Source organism: Macrosteles quadrilineatus, unplaced genomic scaffold, assembly GCF_028750875.1.
Source record: "Macrosteles quadrilineatus isolate MER2022 unplaced genomic scaffold, UCM_ALF_1.0 Scaffold_6__1_contigs__length_79288215, whole genome shotgun sequence".
Lineage (NCBI taxonomy): Eukaryota > Metazoa > Arthropoda > Insecta > Hemiptera > Cicadellidae > Macrosteles > Macrosteles quadrilineatus.
Genome location: NW_026542599.1, coordinates 46,054,744 through 46,077,982, shown reverse-complemented (window position 1 = coordinate 46,077,982; position 23,239 = coordinate 46,054,744). Strand labels below are relative to the sequence as shown.

Below are 23,239 nucleotides of genomic sequence, written 5' to 3'. Positions count from 1 at the left end.
AGGAATATGTGGGCCTTAGTCACTAACAAGACTACAAGATCGCGCCACTCATCCTACACTCATCTCCATTCGCATGTATGGTCCCCAATTCAATGAAAAGTAAAAAAAAATATTCAAGCCCATTAGTAAGCGTAATATGGTTTGCACATGCATAAAATTAAACAAGTGCATACAGAAAGTCATCAACGCTACAACATTAGTCAACAAAACTGCTTAGCCAACTGAGCTAACATTTCATTGTGGCCCGAATGGAACTAGTGCTCACGTTGAAAGTACCGCTCACAAGTCAGACTCAACAAACTTCTTGAGCGTCAGCGGGTCAGCAGTAAGGTTACCTCGCTGTACGATTACGATGACCGATTACACTATACGATGACTCAGCCAGTGTACTGACCTGTAGAGCGTCCAGCCCAGCCTGTACCGAGGCCTGGCGACCCTCCTCTGCAGAGATGTGCATCATCAGAGCTCGACTGATACACTCGTGGAAGCCCAGGTCCATACAGTCTATCAGGTCGGACAGGTCGTCTACAAAGTACTTGTGTAACGTCGTGTTGCTGGCCTCCAGGTTGAGAATGTACTCGTTGCGGGCTTTCAGTGCTTTCAGTTTGGCGTCAAAGTATTTGTTTTTTCTCTGAAACATAATACACCTTAAATGACAACACCTTTAAGCTACAAAAAGCAGAATTGGCGAAAAAGTAAAAACATTACAATCCAAATTTGACATACCAGGGTAAAAATTTAAATTTAAGGAAAAAAGGGAGGAGAGAGAGGTTCTAGAAGAAGAATGGAAACTAAGGAAGAAAGAAATAAGGATGAGAAAAGATTATGAAAATCAAAAGATGGTCATATGGAAAAAGTTAATGTTAGGACTATTATCGACACTTAATACATTACATTTTACAAAAAAAAAACTTTCACCTTGTTAAATGGTAATGATTTTTCCATAAAGCTATACAAGATAAATTACCAACAATAACAACAATAATTTGCGTATTAAGGATCCTTGATGTAACAGTAAATCATTAACCAGGCATAAATTAGCATCAATCACAAAGTTGCCTTGTTACATTGATTAATGGTTTGTAATATTTCCACTGAATAAGCAGATTGCTCTCAAAGCCGTCAGGGAATCCGATTGAAGGGGAAATGAAACCCACCCTCTGAAAACGTGAACTGCTAAAAGCTTAACCCTTAACCTTCTCTGCCCTTCAATATAAATATAAGTAGCAAACAAATAGTCAAGGTAGAAAAATATAGCAAAATTATAAGTTCAAATGTATAAACATGAAATTAAAAGTTTTTTTTTTATTGGTGATCACCATTGATGTTTTTTTAGCGATTTGGAGTAAACAATTTGATAAAGCAATACTACCGTAACAGTAAACCTGCAGAATATAGGTTTACCAACTACCAAGTATCTCTAGGTTTGGTGTTACAGAGAGGACAATAAAGTGAGTTTTTTTCATATCCCACCCTACAACTTCACGCCAAATTTCATCAAAATTGGACACAAATTTCTCTCATTCACGGACACCTTCTTATCATCGTGCAACCTATGGTTGTAGCGATACAGAATTTTAAGTAGTGAAACCTTTTTTATGTAATGTATAGACTGGTTCTTGACGCCATTAATTTCATGATTGGTAGCCTCTGGATTGCATGAGTTAACTAATAAAAGTTTAAGTTACCAGTTGTCTATCAAAATGATAGTCCCAAATTTGGTGAATTTCGTTCTGAACTTATAGACCTAGGTTGTCACCACTCCCTATATTTTGAGATATATCATTTGCAAACCCATGTCATTATATCAATATCACTTTGAGAGAATTTTTTCACCTCATTTACAACCCAGTCTCAATGCAGATTTTTATCAAAGGAGAATTTCTGCCCGACTCATTTGCAAACCCATTTCAATACCCGCTTGATGACAGGGTAGGGTTTGGTTCATTGTGAACATCTGTCTGCACAAGGGTTGCCACGCCCACTACTTCACACTGAGCTGTACAAAGGTCCAACTGTTCCACTGATTACATCCTTGCTACCCTGATTACTCGAGGGGAGAATTTTGACTAATTACTGCTTCACCCTAATTGTTATGGGGTGGTAATCTAAGTACCTTGTTAATATGTTGAATTAAATCACTAATATGATTTGATGGTACTAACATGCGGTTGAAAGTCAATTAGCTAGTAAAATATTAAAGTCTTGGGACTGACAAAAGAATTGGGAGTGGAGAATTAAGCATGATAGGGAGTTTAGACCCTATAAAAAAATTCTGTAGTAAAAAAGCAGACGTCTGTAATAAGCTAAAGCTGAAAGAAACAAAGAAGGAATGAAAATCTGGATAAAAAAACCCATAGGCACTAAAAGAGGAGGAAAGATGAATTAGCAAGTGATGAGAGTGATGATCTAATAAAAAAATACATTGAATCAGAAGCAGCACAGACTGTTATGTGGCGAGGCCAAATTAAACCGGTTAGTGGTTAAAGGAGTAAGCTATGCAAAAATAAAAAGATTAATATCACCTAGCTTTATATAACATTAAAAGACCAGTCAAACATAAACCTTTTAGGTAAAATATGTATGGAAACATCAAGAAAATACTAAGAAGTAGACTTTCAAACCAACTATAACCAAATTATGTTGTCCCAAACAACCAGAAAAGTTAGGAAGAGTTTCATTGTTTAAAGTTTAACCCTCTTCCGCGCACCCCTCAACTGGTAATATCATCGGATTTGTCCGTCAAACCCTTCCTCGTAATTATTTACTCTCCATTGTTCTGCCCCTGGCTTAAATTAAGAAGCTTTAATATTTAAAGCAGTTCATTTATAAATATGTTGTAATAATGAGAGAGGTAGTCTAATACTTGCATAAAAATGAACAGTAAACAAGACGAGTTTTTGACCTTGTGACAAAAGACGTATATAATCAAGAGTAAAGAAAATTATTGTTAAATAACAAAAAAAACTTTATATATGAGTATAAAGAGACATACAAATGTCTGCCTGAAGAGATGTGCCCTTCCTCCTCCGAAAAGTAAAAGAATTAAGATATAATGACCAAGTGGTTGACATAGTAAGTAGACATATGGATCAGAAATTGAGGCAATTCAATGCCCAGGCAATAGATATCTCTGATTTGATTGAACACCCGTGCAAGTATAAGTTTAGGTTTCTAAATTTACAAAATGTTTTAATAAGGACCCCTAGGAAATGGAAACACCGATCCTTACAGAACTCTTGGTTATGCCCCCTCCCCAACGATTTATTGTGGATCCGCCCTTGAATAGCAGCAACTCAAGGATTGATCCCTATCAACTCACTGACAGGCATCGTCACCTCCAAGATTGACCAAACTAAAGGATAATATTCTGTTAACTCAAGGGTGGATTAGTCTCAATGCAGAATATACTGCTGCCAACTCAGTGATGGACCTCTTTCCCTCAAGGATATACTCCTATCAACTCTGGGAGAGACCCCTGTCAACTCAAAGATGGACCTGTGTCAACTCAAAGATAGACCTATGTCAACTCAATTATGGACCTCTTTCCCTCAAGGATATACTGTACTCCTATCAACTCTAGAGAGACCCTTGTCAACTCAAAGATGGACCCGTGTCAACTCGAGGATGGATTCATTTCAATTCAACAAAACATCAATGTCAACTTAAGAATATACCCCTATACCTGAAGAATATACCCATATCAACTCAAACATGTACCCCTGTCAACTCGAGGATGGATTCATTTCAATTCAACAACATCAATGTCAACTTAAGAATATACCCATATCAACTCAAAGACCCCTACACTCACCTTCTGCACCTCCTTCTCTATAAGCCTGAACTTCTTAGACTTGTCCAGTTTCTCCTTGGGCAGACTCTGCTCTATCTTGAGTCTCTGGTTCTCGACCAGCCTCAACTTAGCTTCTGCCTGTCTGCACTCGCCCTGGTATGCCTGGTAAGTCTTCATGGTGGTGTGCAGCTCGTGCAGCACCCGCAAGATCTCCTCGTGAGTCTCGTAGCCGATCTCACGACACTGCAATCATGGGACACATGAAAATCTTGGAACTATTTGTATCTGGTTGTGTCTGTGCATGATTTGTACAGGAAGAGTTGATTGTAGTTTGTAGCAGAAATTTGGTAGATAAAGCGAGCATATTTTATATAACAAAAGATAGATTAAGAATGATGATAATAATGATAATTTATGTGTACATAAAATACAAACTTGTGAAAATCACATGTACAGGTGCTTTGTCTTGATTTCTTAAAAATTGTTATTGTGAGTCCTTAATTATTCTAAAACGTAAAGTAGTTCCTAAGATGTTAAACACAGTTTAAGATTTAGTGTTACAATACAACATATTCAAACATAAAAAGGTAAACAATTTTGTAAATCTAACAAAATGGCAACATAAAAACAACAGAGAATAAATATATGAACAATAATTTACGATTTTGAAACAAACAAATAATTCCTGTGGAGTAGTTGAAGTTGTACCAACTAATTGAAGAATGAATTACTGTTACTGTTACAGAATCGTGGTCTTCTGGTGACAACCTTGATGTAGAGTGCCATTCTCACAGCAACTTGCTTCTGCATAGATGACGAACCAAGAAGTCATCAAATGACAAGACTTGATTTGTCATCTGTGCAGAGTCAGGTTGTCCTGAGCAGTGTGCATGGCACTCTACATAGTGGCCGAAACGTTGGTAAGTGATAGTGATTTGGGTTTTGACACAGTCGTCACCAGAAGACCACAATTCTACAATAAATGACTGTGGAAGCCTATCCTGGAAGATTAGTTACGGTGAATTTTAGAGGTCTAAGCTGTGCAGAAATGATTAAGGACTGCACAACAAATATTTTTAACCACTTACCCTCCTGTATATCCTCTGAACATCCTCAATAACTTGTGATAAACGACTGACTAGATGTGTGGAGTAGATCTCACTGAGAGCTGCGTGATCTTTGCTCAGGTTCTTGGTCTGGGTAACCAATTGCTGCCAACACGAGTATGTGGAGAACAGCGGCCACTGCTCCCTCCTGAAATAGTAAATGAAAATAGTAAAATGGAAGTTAACTTATTGCCTACTACTTTTCCCTGGCTCCCCCAGTGTTCGGTTATACATCTCTTCCTGAGATCTAAAGTAAAAATTTGTTAGAAAGAGAATATCATCTGAATCAACTTGCAGTACCTTCCAACTGAAAGTTATCAGCTTAGGTATCCACGATTACAACTACTGTTTAGCTGATAGAGAATGAATGCTCACTCAATTTGACCTGGGCTCATTTTGGGAAAACAATTCCTCAATCTCCAATCCCAAAACAACAGTAGCTGACATACATAGCTCCTACGTAAGGAATGTACTTTAAAAACCGGTTTCACACAGATATGGATAGTTGCAACTCCTATCCTGAATCAGTCATGTGACTGACACATGGGTAATTCAGTGAATGATTGTCAAAAGTATTAGCTTGATTACTCAAATCATAAGAAGCGCTAACTTGGATTGTAGAGGTTGGCTCTGTTATAACGGAGTTTAAATTTCTGCAACATTCTCTATATCTCACCTTAAAGTTGGGTTTCCTAGCTGGCGAATTTGGCTTCAAAATTATGAATGTCATGCAAGCATTGAATATTACTTTACTAATTCTGCAACTAGGAAAACGTCTTTACTTGACCGTTGTGTGTTCAGCTGGATCCAAAAAAGCAGCCTTATTCGGCAGGTAGGAAAATCCGCCTTTACATATAGTTGTTAATGGTTAGATAAGCTTAGGTATTATACAGTACATACAAAGAAAATCCAATGTTTAATATTATACAAAACAATCAAATGTCAGACTTCATAAAAAATATGACCAACTCTTGAAAAAAATTGATTTAAAGTACTACTTATTTTAGGGAAAGTATCTGGGGAATGAGCCATAGCTCGGTATATTTTTTATTTCTATTGTAAAAACAATAAGGTTTTATTTACATCTAATTCTGACTTTTATTATCTAGGTTTCAGTGGAATTTCAATTTATTATGATGGAAATTTGTACCTGGCAATCCACAATATAGGCCTACAGCATTAATTTATTTTACAGTCAATGATAAAAGTCACTCGTTTATAATAGCCTATACTTGCATAAAAATTGTTTTGACGATTTGTTTAAGTTAAAACAGCTGATTGAAAATTTATATGTAGACAAAATAATTTGTAAATGAAATCACAGTGTGTGTTACAGTAGTACCAATTAATCAATGGTTGAGCATGATTGTGTAGAGTACAGATGTCATATGGCAGAGTGAGTGGTTGTTGGTGGTTGGTTGGGAGGGTAGATCCACCCTGTCTGCTACCATGGCAACCATGGCTTAACTGGTAGAATGCCAAATGTACGTGCTTAGTGACACAACTCTTACTCCGGTCTAAAATTAGATTACTTTCTAGTCTGTCTTCCCATTCATACCTAGGTCCATTGAACAATATATTGATCTTTTTTTTAACTAAAAAATATTACACCGTCAGATAATTGAAATTAGGAAAAGCAGTTTATAGCTTTTGGACAATCCTTTGGTTGCTAAGGTTTTTAAGGGGCTGGGCGTTGACATTGTTGATTACTGATTCAGGTTCCATTTGCCCTTAAGCTATCAATAATTACTGATGCAATCCAACAAAGAGGGACATTAGATAGTAACAGAACCAGGATAGGGTCCACATTTATATAAAACAGAAATTGCCAGTAGAAGTGAAAATATGAATAAAACTATTTATAAGTAGTACTGCAAAGTATTTTTTTCTTATTAATGATGTTAAAGACTACAACATATTTTAATGAGTTTCCTTGAACAGCAAAATGAAGTGAATACCACACGATAATTTTCTTTTTATCCTTTTATTTGATTGATATAAGTTACTACGTTACATTAGTAAAATAAACAGTAAACAAAAAATAAACACACTGACACTCTACAAATGCCTTAAAAACATACCTTAAAAATGTCTTTGACTGATAAATATTTTAGGGGCTATGTTTAGTATATCGTGTACTTAACTTTTTTAAATCATATCTCAGTTCTGAAACGTTTCAATCAGTAGCCATATAATAATCTCCCCACCATAATTCTGTAAGGGAGGACCTGAATTACTTTACACAAAGTTTTTGTCCCTTTCAGCTACTAGACCTAGCCCAGGGTGGCCCCAGTAATTATACCAGTCTGTTGTAAATGCCACCCTGGACCTTTTGTCCCCTCTTTCCTCCTGTGCAATTTCAACCCTCCCAGTCAGCTGATTGAGCTATTTACTCTAATGGTTCTAAATATATCACTAGGTTCTATTTAGGGTTGTTCTAAACCTCTTGAGTTTATTTATAACCTTTTACCTAAAAAGTAGACAATAAACAATACAATTGGAGGTGTTAAAGTTGTTGCCAGTCTGCAGTAAAATAGTGTTTCCTTACTAATCATGCAAAACTGAAAGAGCTACTTCTTGTAAAGTATAGCATGTTTTATGTTGCTTATCATAGTATGGCAAACTAAAAAGTATAAAATAGAATATTATCAATTAATTATCAATCATTGACATGTGGACCACCTAAATAGCACACTTTATGAAATGCTTATTCAATTTAGTTCTCTTTTGGTATAAAAATGGAAGCAACTAATTTCTACAATACTTTATTCAAGTCAATGGTGATAAATTTATGTTCAGTTTCTACCATGGAAACAATCATTTGGCAATCCAATGGTTTTCAAAATATTTAAAAAAATAAAAATTCCAAAAGTTTAACTGTCTGAATGTTGATTACATATTATATTTCAATTATTTATCTATTACAGTAGAAAGCCATAAAAAAGGTATTACAAGGTTTTGATAAAAATAAGGTTTCTTTTTAGTATAATAGATTTATCGTTATAATCACTGTTTAGTATAATAGATTTATAGTTATAATCACTGATAAGGCAACTACTTATTAAGTATCTTAATACTAAAACATTCTTAGCCTAAGTCTTTGTAATCAACAAATGACAGAACTTAATAGGTATTTATCATAATAAAAATTATAAAACAACACGACTTTACAAAATTTGAGGATTTAGTGTTTCTATGGAAAACCTTTTTATTTTGCCCCTCAAAATTTACAGTTTACCGTACATACTAAAATGTCATGTTACCTTAGAGTACGATCACAACTAATTGAGAGTAACCAATGATAATAAGAAAATATGAGCATCGGCAGTGATAAAATAACTGAGAATAAGGAACCAGACTTAGAAGGAAAAATCCATGAAGAAAACAGGGTGAAAAAAGTTACATTTTTGTCCTTGTCAAAAAGTTTTAGGGAAAGTTTATCAAAGATGGACACATGCAGTGTAAAAAGAGAAGAGAAAGAGAAAATGGAAAAGAATGAGAAAGGAGAAAAGAAAGCAAAAGAGATGGAAAAAGAGGAGGATCACAAGAGACATGAGAAAGGAGAAAAGAAAGCAAAAGAGGTGGAAAAAGAGGAGGATCACAAGAGACATGAGAAAGGAGAAAAGAAAGCAAAAGAGATGGAAAAAGAGGAGGATCACAAGAGACATGAGAAAGGAGAAAAGAAAGCAAAAGAGATGGAAAAAGAGGAGGATCACAAGAGACATATGAGTTGTTGTTGGTTAGCAGCTTTGCTTAAGTTTTGTTGCCAATGGCTAAAGGAATTATGCTGTATACTATGTAACTCTCTAATGTTTAGATAAATGTTAACAATTATTTCATGGAACAATAAGTGAGTAAATTTTGTTTAATAATTCATACTTGCATGCCAAATATCAACAGTATGGGGCTCAAAGAAATACTACCCTATTTTAAATCTATAACTAAACATAACTAAATCTGTAACTTAATCTATTAGTAATATGAGAAAAACCAGTTTGTCAATTTTGTAAAAAAAAAAATAATACAAAGACATGGACCAAATTATCTGAAACTGAGTAAAAAAGGATAGCTACAACACCCAGTAGTGTGCATTATAATAACATATTTTATGATTTTTACTGGTGAGCTTCACATTTTTGAGGTGTGGCTATTGGAAATATTGACCCGTTTCATAGCAAAAAAATTAAGCCAAAAACTTAAGTTTTCTCTGTTTACATTGTGGCAAATTTATCAAGCCATGGTTGACGGTATAGTGGAATTTCTATAATAAATTAATTGTAGGAAGGATACTGTACTGGTGTTGCAGTAACTTCAGGAGACCAGGTGTTCTCCACCGTAAAACAAAGAAAAGCTAAAAGCCCTTTATTAAAATCAATTCCTATGGCTGAAAATAAAGTATTGTATGGAAGTTTTAAGTTAGGAATGGACCTAAAGTGTGTGTTATTACATACCCAAGGGCAGTAGCATAATAAAACTATATGCATAACCTAGACATAGAAGGGATTTTAAACTGTCAGCTACAAGAACAACAAATTTACATAGGAAAACCCCAATGGTAGAATTATACCCTAATCATAAACCATATGACATCATTCCAAGAATAGTACAGTTCTCTGGTAGTTGCCAAATAACTCCAAACAAGGGACTATACAGCCAGAGTTTCATCTAGCAACATATGGTGTAGTAGATCACAGTGGTAAAAACCAAAGCCAAACACCATAGGCTGCAAGTAAGACCTAGATATAAATTACACTCAGTCATGGGTATAGAGTGATGTATTTCTCCCTGTTATTAATGTTCAGTGGTCACAGGGGGAGTAGGGTAGTCGACCATATAGGAATACATCATCTCCACTTAGTTCCGACGGTGGGAGCAGGAAGAACCATTGACTTTGGATACTGCAAGTAGACTTCTCATACGTACATTTTCCTCTTCTATTCTGTTCAAGTTATTCATAGGCCTGGACAGCAACAAGACCATTTCCTTCTATCCCTCAACTAATCAATTCACACCAATTTTCTTCACGCCCTCTTCCATCCATCCATCCATCTTCTAAACTTTTCCTCTTGGCCACCTATTAGCGTTAAGCATCTATTCCATTTCAACAACTTCTCAGTTGTAGAGTTTTCAGGCCTTGAAATATTTTGTTATATATTTATTTTATATTTTCCACATGTGGATTATGTATCTAGTTAAAACTATCCTCAGCCCACCCAGCAAATGTTGCAAAAATATTTTACAGATTTTGACAACGACAAATTAAAATTAAATAACACAAATTACTAACATTTTAAACACTGAAGGTTCCTTTAACCATTTGTAGGGTTGTTGAGTAATTAATTAGGGTTAGTTACACAAAGGTTAATTAGGCTTATAAGGAAATCAGAGCCTTATCTCACCAGAGCGCTAATTGGTGGAACTTGGACGTGTTCATAAATAATTGGTTAGGCATATCACTTTGTATACATAAAGTGACTGTTACTGTCAAAGACATGGCTAATAGTTCTTGGAAGGATGACACAAATTAAACAGACAAGTAATCTATATAACAAATTAGAAACCCATTGAAACCCATCAATAGTAATGATTCAAGAAAAAAAACATATCTATGAATTAAAATCAAGTATTGAAAATTAATTACCAGTAATATTGAATTATCATCGTTAAAGTCAATAATTAAGCTGAAGATGGTTATTTCCAGATGTGTTTCAATCATGTTGGATGCATTCAGAAAGCATATTTATATTATAAGCATCGTCACTATTTTACCAACCTAAAAACTATTACAACAATAACAAAAAGTTTCATTTTAAACAATCACATAAGTATATCAGACAGCAATAATTACACTCAAATAATAATGAGAGAAAGGAATTCGGCGATTAGCATGACCGAACATGAGTCACACATAAAAAAGTCTTAGAATGATCGGAAGATAAAAAATCTACTTGCAAAATTAAAAAGTAATGTTAAAGCTGATCAACTATACAGTTAATTTCAATTTCTTTATTAATTGAGAAGTAAACATAATACAGAATTTGAATACTGTAGTGTTGACGCTTACAATTATAAGAAAATACAAACAACTCCCTATATACATATGTGTTCTTAATGTCTAATACAGTAGGCCTATTATTGAGGGAGGTGGAAAAAATTCTTTTAGAGAATAAATGACCATGTTTATTAAGATTTTTTTTTAGTTAGGCAAACGATTTAAACTTTTTGAGAAAATTTTCATTTTTAATTCCTCTAGGGATGTATTTTAAAATAATTTTACCGTCAAATGATTTTTTTTTATATCAGTTCAACATCACAAAGATTTAAACGGATGACCATGTAAATAATACGGACAAAGACAACCAAAGTTAACTTGGCTTAAGTAACAAATATTTCCTCTTACGTAATTTTAAAAATTCGTAAACAATCAGAATATTTTGCGACACCAACAATCAAAATGTATGGTAACCAAACTTTATTTCAGAAGACGAGGAAAGCGTAACATAAAAAACTGATTTCAATATTTCCGTGAATTAACATCAAACCCCCTTATTCGCCATTCCACATTCTTTCCCTCCAAAATCAAGCGACAGAAGGCAATCAGTTACCATAATCCCCTAGCCACATAATCACCTGTACAATCAGTATAATGCCACACAATCAGTGTCTTGTTAATATTACAGTCCTTACGGCGCAAGCGATAGTGAGCTGTTTGCACAGCATTATAGGGCCCATTGTTGCTCCCCCTGATAAACCTACGTGTGGACAAATATTTGCTGGTATCAAAAAGCAATTTGTCCGCCACTGCGGCTGACTCATGGTTCAACCATTGAACATTAGAGAACACCCCTCTAGGATGAGTATCTATAAAGGCGCTCCGTGATTCCCCTCAATAGAATGGGGGTGAATTGTTGTCGTTACCGCTATTCACAGAATATAAAAGTGTGGTATACAAAGAGCATGTTTTATTGTACAAGCTAAAAAAACATCGACGAATAGTATGTGTCATCACTAGGAATCAGATTCTTCGTTTTGGCTCTAAAGATGAAAAGGACACGTACTTAATATCGGGGAAATTTATTTAAAACAACCGTTGTAACCTTATGAAAGAGAAGAAATTTTCTTATCACGTTTAAACGTGTAGGCGCGCCAAAACACGCAATAAATGAGGGGCTGAACGTAATGTGACTCTCCAAGAAGCCCTATCTCGGGCCACACCACAATGATTTATCCAACCCCTGTGTGTGGTGAGGTTTCGATTTACAACTAATGAGCTTCTTTCACACGTTCTCTCCTCAAGCGTTTCGTAAACACCTTTAAGTTGAGCTTTTATACGATTAGGTATAGGCCTAGAGCTATTTTCTTCCGAATGATCATTAGCCTAATCATTTTAACTCATTAGAAGGTTTAAGAGCGAAATATCATGAGGAAAAATAAACCCCAATTTATTATAGTATGAAATTTATGGCTATAAAAATATAATTGATGTATTTTATTACATCCCTGATTTGATTTTAGAAAAGATTCTATGGGTAAATTCTTCACTGAGGAGTTTAGTAATGCATGATGTAACGCCAATGGTCCGTATAAATGGAACGACAACAGTAATATTTTAATTTTCCTCATGACAAACAATATTCCATTGTAGGAAGGAAAAGAAACAGACAACAATAACCATCAACTGGGGGAGATGACGATACTGGTACCACATTCAATACAAGCTATGCAGCAGAATGAGGCAATGCAAAGTGGTTATTTCTGATGGTGGCTCATAATAATGTTAATAAGTCTTTTATCAGATTCTTGCTTCACGAGAAAAGATCCTTTTCAGAAACTAAAAGTCCATTTTAAAATAACCGTAGTTTTCATTCGGCTTTTGGTTTATCATTAGCATCACTTTTTTGTTTCAGCATCAACCATGTTTTTCAGTGCTAGACATTGATGATGTATCATAAAACACGAAAAGTCTGCAATCAATCACCAACCCTTATCAACATGATTCTACCGGAATTTAATTTCACGTATCCGACTGTACACCAACCAACCTATTTTACATTATTTTGTGATCGAATGTTTTCCTCTTAAATCGTCCATCAAATCAACGGGAAGACAGCATGCTAAGAACAATTTGCTCTCGATCTTATAAACTCTTAAGCTTGGTGTGGCAGCAAAGATAATAACAGTACAACGCTCACATTTGATTTCTTTAGGCGTTTGTTATTTTTTACACTGCCACACATAACTAAAATAAATCAATTGACTATTTAGCCAAACTAGGGGGTTACTTTCACTGTTCTATGGTAATTTATGACGGTTGAAATATTATTGATGACATGATGTAAACACAGACAATTCTATGATTAACGATCATCCTAATACTAATACAATATTTGCTGGGGGGTTCCCAGCAATTAAAACACGTTATTTGTCAAATTCTAGGTTAACACCTCGCATCGAAGAATGGCTAATTATCATTATCAATTGAGATGCGGATGCCATCTGGTGCATATTTTAACCCAGATATGAGTGTAGGATGAATGTAAAATGGATAGAGGTGATCTGTGTAGCTTTGTTACTGACTCAAATCAGCTGTTAAATTTATTTGAGGCCCCAACGACCAGGGACAGCCGGGTCTAGTTTCGAACCATCAAAAGCTACTGCGTTTTCTCAGGATCGAACCGGCAGCCTTTTGATTGTCAAGCGAAAACTATAACCATTCATTAAGATTAAAATTAAGATACTAACATGTTAACCTTAACTAATATCACCAAACCTAGTCCAACCTAGCCTAACATAATCTTACCTAACCTAACCCAACCTAACCTACTAGCATTGACTGTAAATCCTTAGTCAATGCTACTAGTCTAACCTAGCATTAACTAACCTAACCTTACCTAACCTAACCCACAAGCATTGTAGATACTCACTTTTGTTTCTGTTCCTTATGCCTGAGACTGAGGTTCTTGGCGAGTTTATCCAGGTTCTTGCTGTAGTCCAGTTCCACCTCGGCGCGTTTCCTGAAGAAGTCCTGTAGCTCTGCCACCAGAGCGACCTGGGTCTCCATCCGTCCGTCCAGACATCTCAACTGTTCGTTCAACTGTAGACGGATATCTGCAACAATAACAAAGATCACCTTAATGTTGTTGTCTTGTCCCACCCTACCTAGGACGTTACCTAGGACGTATGCTCTTTGCTCTAGCTTGAAACTGTTGTACACTTAATACTTCAGTTGCGGCATTATATCTTTCATAAATCCATTCTTCATTGACGGGATTTGTACTCGGGACCTCGGAGACGAAGTCCTGCGCTCTACCACTATTCAGTTTACTCCCAATATGGGGGACAGATGTTGTTTATAGTTTTAGTAGGCTATGTGAAGCAAATGATGTACCACCAATAGGTGAATAGGAAATTAAGTCAATAGTATAATTTATGTGAGAAACATAAAATGTAGAAAATTGCAGAAATTGTATAGTTGCAATTAAAATGAAGTTCCTAGTGGTCTTAGTGAGGAAAATAGTCCAGTACCTTCGTAAAAAAAGTAGTTGGTAGTAGTGGAAGTAGCATTATGTAGGAAATAAGGTTGATAGAAGCTGCTAGTAAGGAAAATGAAATTGGTAGTTGGTTTAAATGAGAGAAAAAATTGAAATAGTAGTAGCAGATTTATTTGAGATATTTGTGTTGGTACCTAGTAGATTTATTTCAGATATTGATGTTGGTAGTTAGTAGGTATATTTGAGATATTCTTGCAACGCTGTTAGTGTGAAAAATAATGAAAATCATCTAGAATCCGCATGTAAGAAAAACAAAGTTCATAACATCATGCAACATGAATTAAATTAAAAATGACTATATGTAAAACTCAACGAAAAAATATTATATTTTAATAGCTGCATTAATGAGCAAGGGTGGGAGCATGCAAATTTATCTACGAAAAATAAGGCCGACAGTAGCAAGGGGTTGACAAAAGTTTATATCAGTTGATTTAATAATGTATGAATTGTGAGATTAATTTCAGGAAATAATCATACAGTTAAAACAAACGAAGTACGTGAACAGAAACTTAAAACCATCCCTACGAGTAAAATCTATAACTAAGTCACGCATGAGGTGGGAGGAAATTAATTTATCCAGCCCCATAGGGGCAGGGTGTTTCTGTAGTGCTGTGTAAATTGGGAATCCGTGGGTGTAGTTTACATAACACAATCAACCAGCCGGTAGCAATCATATGTGAGGTGGCGACATCGATCTCTATTATTAACAGAGATCGATGGGTGGCGAGTACGTAGAAAACGGAGGAAATGGTAATTCAATTGGCAAATTGGTAAAAAAATGTTTAGTTGAGTGGGTCGCTCCGTTCAAACTGTGGCGGACTGAAACCCCAAAGCAGTGATATCGTGGTTTCGTGTCCCGATCTTGAAATTTATAATAAAGTTTCTTATTGTACTCTTCGCTTTGCTTGATGCGAAGCCTGATCCAGCATGACTTTGTGATACAGTATATTTGTCATTGGAAGTGCATAAGTAAGTGTTACAGTGAGTGTGTGCTAAGAAGATATGTGATGTTATTGTAAAGCTTCAACCTTATACATCAGAATATTCCAATATGGAAGGAAATGTAATTGATAGTAGATATCTCGAAGAAAACTAAAATATATTTGGGGTTTGAGTAATGTTACGTATAGTTAACTCACAGAACGAAGTTTAAGTGGATAAGTAGTTTTAAAATTTCTAACGAGATGGCTTGAGTGTCTGCCGGTTTTAATAGTAATATTGTTCAGTACCTGAAATATATTATAATTATACCATGGATACAGCCAATGAATATTATAAAAAACAACGATAAAAAAGATCGTACAACAAAATAGTTACAAATTGGTCAAACAGTTAATTTAAATACAATTTGTAACTAACTGACTGTCAGATCATAAATAGAGAGATACATCAGTTTGACTTCAGACATCTATAAATACATTCTTTGTCAGTGTCGTGTCGTGTATAAATACCCGCGACTGTCTGTAGTTTGATGGCAGTCTTCCGTGCAGCGGCTGTTTGTTTAGTTGTTTGTTTACAAACCAACAAACAAATTGGCTTGTGCACGTGACGCCGGAAGTATATTTATATCGAGACGAAACAATCCCCGGCTTATAAAATAGCCGTAACCGCTTCCTGTTACGGTATCAAGGCGGAGTGTAGAGTGTAGGGGTCCCAGTTTATTATCTGTGGTCCCGGCCACCGGTCGTAAATTCAGGGGCCATATTTATATTATCTAACCTAACCTAACCTAACTTTTATATGCGGATTAGGGCCAGAGGTTCTCCGTTTCCCGTCAAGGCGAACTATGGTGTCCTGGTAAGAGTAAATACTTTTAACTGGTATATTTTTTACTTCCGTTTTTTTAAGAGATGAACAGATCAAAGGCTAACTTATACCAAAATTTACCTCACTATTTATTTGATTGTTAAACGGAAGCTTGAAAAGAATTGTTTGGTACTTGGGAACACAATTTTGGTGGGAGATAGTTACGTAAAATAATAAGTATTGAAAAGAACTATTTTCCCGCAATGTCGAATAAATCATTGCTCAATAGAAACTAAATGCGTTTTCCTTCGTTCTGTATTGTGTAATTTGTCAGTTCACTGTCGATGGCTCTTATAATCATATGTTACTTTTTTCACATTTTCCTTGTTATTTTGTGAAACGAACATAGGCCATAGCTATTTTTTGGCAACCCATTAGGACAATGTTAAAATAGTTTTCAAATCAATGTTAAAATAGTTTTCAAATGGGTTGTGTAGCGAAATAATGAGTTTTCCTGAGATAGTGGCTTAAACAATCCAAGTTTTTAGGACTACAAGTCCCCAATTCCAAATTTAAGATAAAATCTTCACCCTCACAGAATTTTTTTTTTTCTAGGACGCTAGACACGAGCCTGGGATTGTTTTTCACATTACTTTAGGCTAGACCTAGGGGTTGCGGCATTATCACTTAGATAACATCCATTGGTGACTTGACGGGGATTGAACCCGGGACCTCAGGGACTGAAGTCCCGCGCTCTAACCACTACGCCAGCTCGCTCCCCGAAAACATAGATACAATTTTCACCATCACAAATAGACATAGCTTGTATTAAAGTATATAATAGTACAGTACTTCCATAGCTTTTCCCTGGTGATTTTTCTATCCAATAGGGTTTCTATGAATTTTTCAATACTATAGCTTTTAGTATCGTGTTAATACTGGGATTTTCGCCTGATCCCGGGATCAATTTTCTATACCCAAAAGACCCAGAGTTAAAAATGTTATTTGGGCTGTATTTTCAGGAGTTCAAATCACAATTTTCTCACAAATATGAATAACGATACCATGCACTCGTTGACAGTTTAATTATAAACGACAGGTGTGTATGGCGTTCCCACACCTATGTGGTCATCGCAGGGAGGGGTAAACAGCTGTTTTGACACCTTCCTGACGCGAACACGCATAAAACTGTCCAAATAAATTAGCTCTGGATGTAAAACGTCAGGCTGAATTATATTGATGAGTTTCGTCTCTGGACTCATGGCAATGTTGAATAGGGCATAGTTGGAGCTGGTGGACTCCGTACCACCGGTTCACAATATTACTACATACTGTAACTTCTAGCCATCGGCCAGCCATAAGCTTTAACCTGGATCTCCAATAAAAACAGCCTCGTGTTTTATACCACTTACTGAGATATACCAGCTCAGCCCAATATTATGTAATGAAACACTTTCCAGTGTGTCCCGTTCCAGTTTCCACGCCAATACCAAAACAATGCCAACACCTCCGTTTAGTAACAGAAGTACCAGGAAACTCCCAGGCGTTGTTAGGTAACTCTGATAACAGTCAACACTTAGAACATGATTGGGCAAACCTGCGATGTTTTGGTTTGACAGGGTCGAGGAACTAGCGCTATTGTACGTCAGCGAAATATTGGGTTTCATAGAATCTGTCTATTAGGATTTGTAAGAATGGTAATGTTTGTTGTCACTTGGATATGCTAGTCATACACCTTTGGTTGATGGTTGAGGTAGAATACAAAGAAAGACGGTCAGGAGCCTAATCAATCAACTGTCATTTTCTTTAAACGACAACAGAAAATTCCAGGTAATTATATTTTCTCGCTCTCGAAAAGCTGCCATTAAACAGTTTTAAGGTATTTTTCTAGCTACAATTTCCTGAATAAGGATTAAACCTTTTTTGCATGGAAATACTACCATTGATTATTTGGTGGGATACTGATGTAGATATCACACCATCTATATTCTATACCATGTGGACCAGATGTAACAGATCTGCTTATTCAATTATCATAGTTCTCAGAAAGTAATGAATTGTAAACATGGACTTTTACTTTAATTTATGTAACTATGCTATTGTAAATAACATTTAATGTAAATGAATATGCTGTAATTCACAACGTTTCCCGTTAGCACTAATGCCATTCCTCCCATCAAATCGAATGGTATTGAAAACTATTTAAACTCACAGGCGATTTGACGTTATCATCGCTTTGTTGCACAACGGTTAACGTTGGAACCCTGATAGTTTGCTTTTGTTACAACTAGTAAACAAGTAGTTGCCAAAACACGAGGGTCGACGGACTATGAAAGAGGAAAACCACAACTTGAACATCCCACAGAGCGAGACTGTGGCGAGAGAATCTGTACACTGTGACTGTGACTGAACTACAACAGTATAGGCCTTCTCCTAGACAATTGGCAATGCTATAGATGCACTAGATGTCCGTGTTTAAGTGTATTCAGTCTAGATTGAACATAATACGTAGTTGACTTAAGGCTCTCAGAGAGCTCGCTCTTGTCATTTTTCATTTACAATATGCAAAAAAACAACCTTTTTCGAAACAATACTTGGATAACAAATTGGCTACAGCTGGTCCATACATGTATACTTCAGTATCCAAAAGTATATAATACAACTGACAGGGGTTGGTAAAATGCGACGAAATAGAATAAAATAATCAGAACGCCTTTTGGGCATTCCGGACGGAATTATACTTTAAAATTACCTTCAGCCTATACATTCTTAGTTAAAAGTAATAAAAAAATTAACCAGTATAAGGGAAAGTGTACAATCCACACTATTAGTCTACAAAACCAAATTAACCTAGACTACATCTCTAGAGCTAGCCCTGCACTAAAACACCACAAATAAAATAATAAATTATACACTTCCATAAAACACCACACATTTAACAACGACACATGGTAATCCACACAACCCTACATACTGAGTACCCTTCTACCAATCCGTCATCGAACTGTCTAACATGTAATTCCGTGATGATTTACACAGACAGTTTGACATTAGCGAAACAGCTGTAAACTACGCGAGGCGTCTGCCACGCGTAAATCACGTCACGTCTCAGTTTATCAACGTAAAATGTTGCACACCTGTCATTAAATGAACCGATTAACAGAGGGCTGCGGATTTACAGTCGTTAATCTGAGTTAATGTGCGATCATGGTGGGGAAATACATAAATTGGTGAACAAATTACCGTTAAAACCGTGTTGAGCATTCATTGGCACTTGCAATAGGTGCATAGCGTGGTTAACATCATTGGCTTTTATATACCGAAGTAGACATCTCATTGGGCCTATGTGGACCATCTGTAGCAATTTACATTCAGAATATAGTTAAAGGAGCCAATGCAGGAGTGTTAAATCCGATTTTTTACTTTAGTTTTTGTTATTGTGACACAATATTATTATAATAATATTAAATACATAATATTAAAAAATTGTCAAAATTTTTGTGAATTAAGAGGTTCATTGACCATAATGAGAAATCATCTATATGGCAAACATCAAAAGTAATCAGTCTTATAGCTGTATAATCCTTCAATGTTTTATGTGTAACATTTTTTCTGTGTCATTGGCAACCGTTTTTTTAAGGCAGATGTATTTATTTTTATAAAAAAATTCTTTTCTCTCTTAAATAATTACTTGTTTATTTTAGATATTGTTTTAAATAACTTTAATCTTTAAGGATCACTATAACAGTATAAGGGAGGTATTTAAACCATTATTTATTACTATACCAGTGATCCTGGGGAGCGAGCTGGTCTAAAGATTTCGGTCCCAGGTTCAAATCCTGCCAAGTCACCAATGGATTTTATATAAGTAATAATGCCGCAACCCCTAGGTCTAGCCTGAAGTAATGTGAAAAACAATTCCGGGCTCGTGCCTAGCGTCCTAGGGGGAAAAACTACACCAGTGATCCGGAGGCCAACAGTAGTTTCTGTCCAGTTAGGTTACAACATATTATATACATGTATACAAACTACAAACAAAGGTATACATCTTACTTGTCCCTTCAGTTAGGTTTGGAAAGTCAACGCATTGGACCGAAATCCCAATTCAACAACGCAATTTATTATTCCAAAACTGGCTACAGCTTTAAAGAAGAATGGGATTCCTTAAGTTCTGTCTATGGTTGTATCGAGTGAATACGCGATTAAAATTATTTTCAAGTAATATCAATTGTAAAAGTTTATAAGACTACAAGAGAAAATATAATTTGAATAGTACAGTAACACGTTTTACGAGTGACTCATTGGACTATTTTGTTACAATAAAAAATCATCAACCCCACATCCACATATGGGATGCCTACCATGTAGAACAAATATTATACATGGGATGGGATGTGTACTACCAGAACTACAAACATAGATTCTGTGTAGTTCTGGTCTAGTACTTTATATGGCCAAAGATGTGATGCAATCGCCCAAACTAACAGAAACGGAAAGTCAAGGCGCTGAATCAGACATGTCACCGGGTGACGTCACAGCATCTGGCGTGTGTTAGAGGAGTCTGTCCAAGAGGTTGATGGTTCGAGGTTCGGGGAAACCGCAACTTTCAAGTGACCTGTCACAGTGACGTCACCCAGTCAGCTGTTTTGGATCTCCCCCTTACCGCCTCACCGCACGTTACAACAGTACAACAAAGACAATTTCAAGTTGTTAATTGTTCATCCTATTGTAAAACTTAAAGCCTGTTGTTTTTATAATTTTGTGTTTACTCACTCAATTAAAATTAAAATATGAAATTAAAAAAAAAATTGACGCGATATTGGACACAAGTTCACTTGAGTTTTGCTATATAATGCATCTCAAGCCAATAAGGTCTTTTTCCGGAAAACTGTTACTAAAATGTTAACGCTACACGTTGTTTTATTTTTTTAACTATTGAGAATAGAAAACATTAAACGTTCTTTATTAACGTGTAATACAGTAGGAGTTGTGTTGTATTTCATAATTGTATGCACACTACACACCGTTGCAAAACACGAATACATACTAGTTGTATAGTAAGTATATTGATGTCTTATACGAGTGAAGAACGCCGAACGTGAAAAAGATACAAAAAATAATGATTCAAAACTATTTTGAGTTGATCCGAAATGCTATTAAAACACATGGGTAGTAAACTCATAAGTCAAGTTTCATATTTAACAATGGAATAACATAACAAGTCTACTTGCAGCACTCAAAGCCAAGGTACAATATACTGATATCATCTCTTTTGCGACAATTTGAACGCAACAAAGAAAGAAAATTTTAAAAGCAACGAGTTAAAATAAAACATAAGTCTGACTTGTACTGGATAGTTATTAAAACGTCAGAAGGGTAGTTTGTGAGGGTTGAACTGTCATATCCGGTCAGAGACGTCAGAGACTCCCCTACAGGAAGTGGAAACTTTGAGTTTGAGTGTCCCCTTGACTCTTGTCAGAAACTTTAATTAAAGGAGATCTTGTCCTTCATAATGCCGTTCCACAAGAATAATGGCAATGCAACAATGCAAAGTACGCTTCTCTAACTTATTCAAACAAATCATTAGTGTTTTTTTCTGATTGTGTTTAAGTTGGTGATTTATCACCACAATATGAGCAGGATATGACTAGCAGTCGTAGTTAAATATAGCAATTAGGTATGTAAGATTAGATAGTATATCTTTAAAACAAACACAGGCTTAAAGTTAAGCTTCCATTATTACATGGGGCATTTAAATTATATGTTACGTGCTGGTGACGTCTAAATGGACAAATAATGTGAGTACATGTTGTATCTCTATTGTTTATTTTACGATTTATGCTTTGCCATTCGGTTATAATGCAACGGTACAAGCAATTTGTATAAAAAAAGTTGTTTTTGTCAAATATACAAGAAACAGATAATGAACAACAAAACGCCGTGCAAATAAACCAGACGAAAAACCCCTAAAATTAGTTTAATCTGATCCAGTTTTTCCCATAGTACCGGTAGTTCAACAGCTCGTCCACATCGAGGCATTCTCCAGTATCTAGAGTCAATGGTGAAACTATTCAAGAAAGATCGTAGTCATGGTGGGAGGATAAAACAAAACAATAACAATCAAATAAATATACAGGGTGGCTCAATTAAAGTGAACGATAGCTATTTTTTTAACCTAAAAAATTAAGGAAAGTGTCCCATAAGAAGTTAACTCTATATCTCATAATAAAAAAGTTAGCTATTGGTTCACTTTAAATGATACACTTATATGACAGTTACATTCATGTTATTTTCTGTTTGCAATATGGATGAGTATCACACATAATGTTATCCGTCCACCATGGATCGCAGTATTCGATGGAGGGAGACAAAAGGTAATGTGAGAGAGAAACAATAGCAATGGCAATAACGAGTGAATGTCAATCTCAAGGTTGAAGACCTGGCCCTGACCCTGCTGGAGGTTAGAGGAGACTGCAGTAGTAATGGTCGAGTTGAGAGCGGGACGTCGTTCCTCCAGGTCTTGGGTTCAAATCAAACGAATAATCAACAAATTCAATAAATTTCACATAAAATTATCGTGAGTTATTCATTGTACTAACATTGATAATTGGCGGGGTTTGAACCCGGATGGTATCGACTAAGGTTACACGCTACGTTAGAACAGTCACGTGCCTCAAGTACAGTTAAATAAACCTCATTCTGACTGAAAACATTCAAAACCACCAAGAGAATAACTCATACTTCACCTATATAACGACCAAAGAGGGTGGAGCGGTTGTTATACTCAGCTGTTACAGGGCAGGGGGTTGAAAACGGTTTAGGGATGCATTTGCAATATTCGATAGGTATCTTGCCATCCAAATATTGTTACAATTTTACAATATTGTCAATACAATATTATCAAATATTGTCAAAATTTGTTAACAAGTCTATGTACACCCTTTACTCTCCTAGATCAATTACAAAATCCGAAGTTAAATAAGATAAAGTACTATTTTAAAACGCACCTTCGCTTGGGGTTTTCCATTTCTAATTTCAGCAAT

At 35.7% G+C, this 23,239-nt stretch overlaps 1 protein-coding gene across 6 annotated transcripts in view; it reads right to left on the bottom strand.

The window, feature by feature from the left end:
* The window catches only part of LOC128996486 (SLIT-ROBO Rho GTPase-activating protein 1-like), a 195,342-nt gene that overhangs the window by 23,954 nt on the left and 148,149 nt on the right, over positions 1–23,239 (bottom strand). For all 6 annotated transcript variants that reach the window (XM_054421850.1, XM_054421854.1, XM_054421852.1 and 3 more), the window contains exons 2-5: positions 13,824–14,007; positions 4,882–5,047; positions 3,815–4,036; positions 395–631 (exon numbers count right to left, since the gene is read on the bottom strand). In XM_054421850.1, the coding sequence (XP_054277825.1) occupies positions 395–631; positions 3,815–4,036; positions 4,882–5,047; positions 13,824–14,007 (809 nt within the window). The remainder of the gene's footprint in view (positions 1–394; positions 632–3,814; positions 4,037–4,881; positions 5,048–13,823; positions 14,008–23,239) is intronic.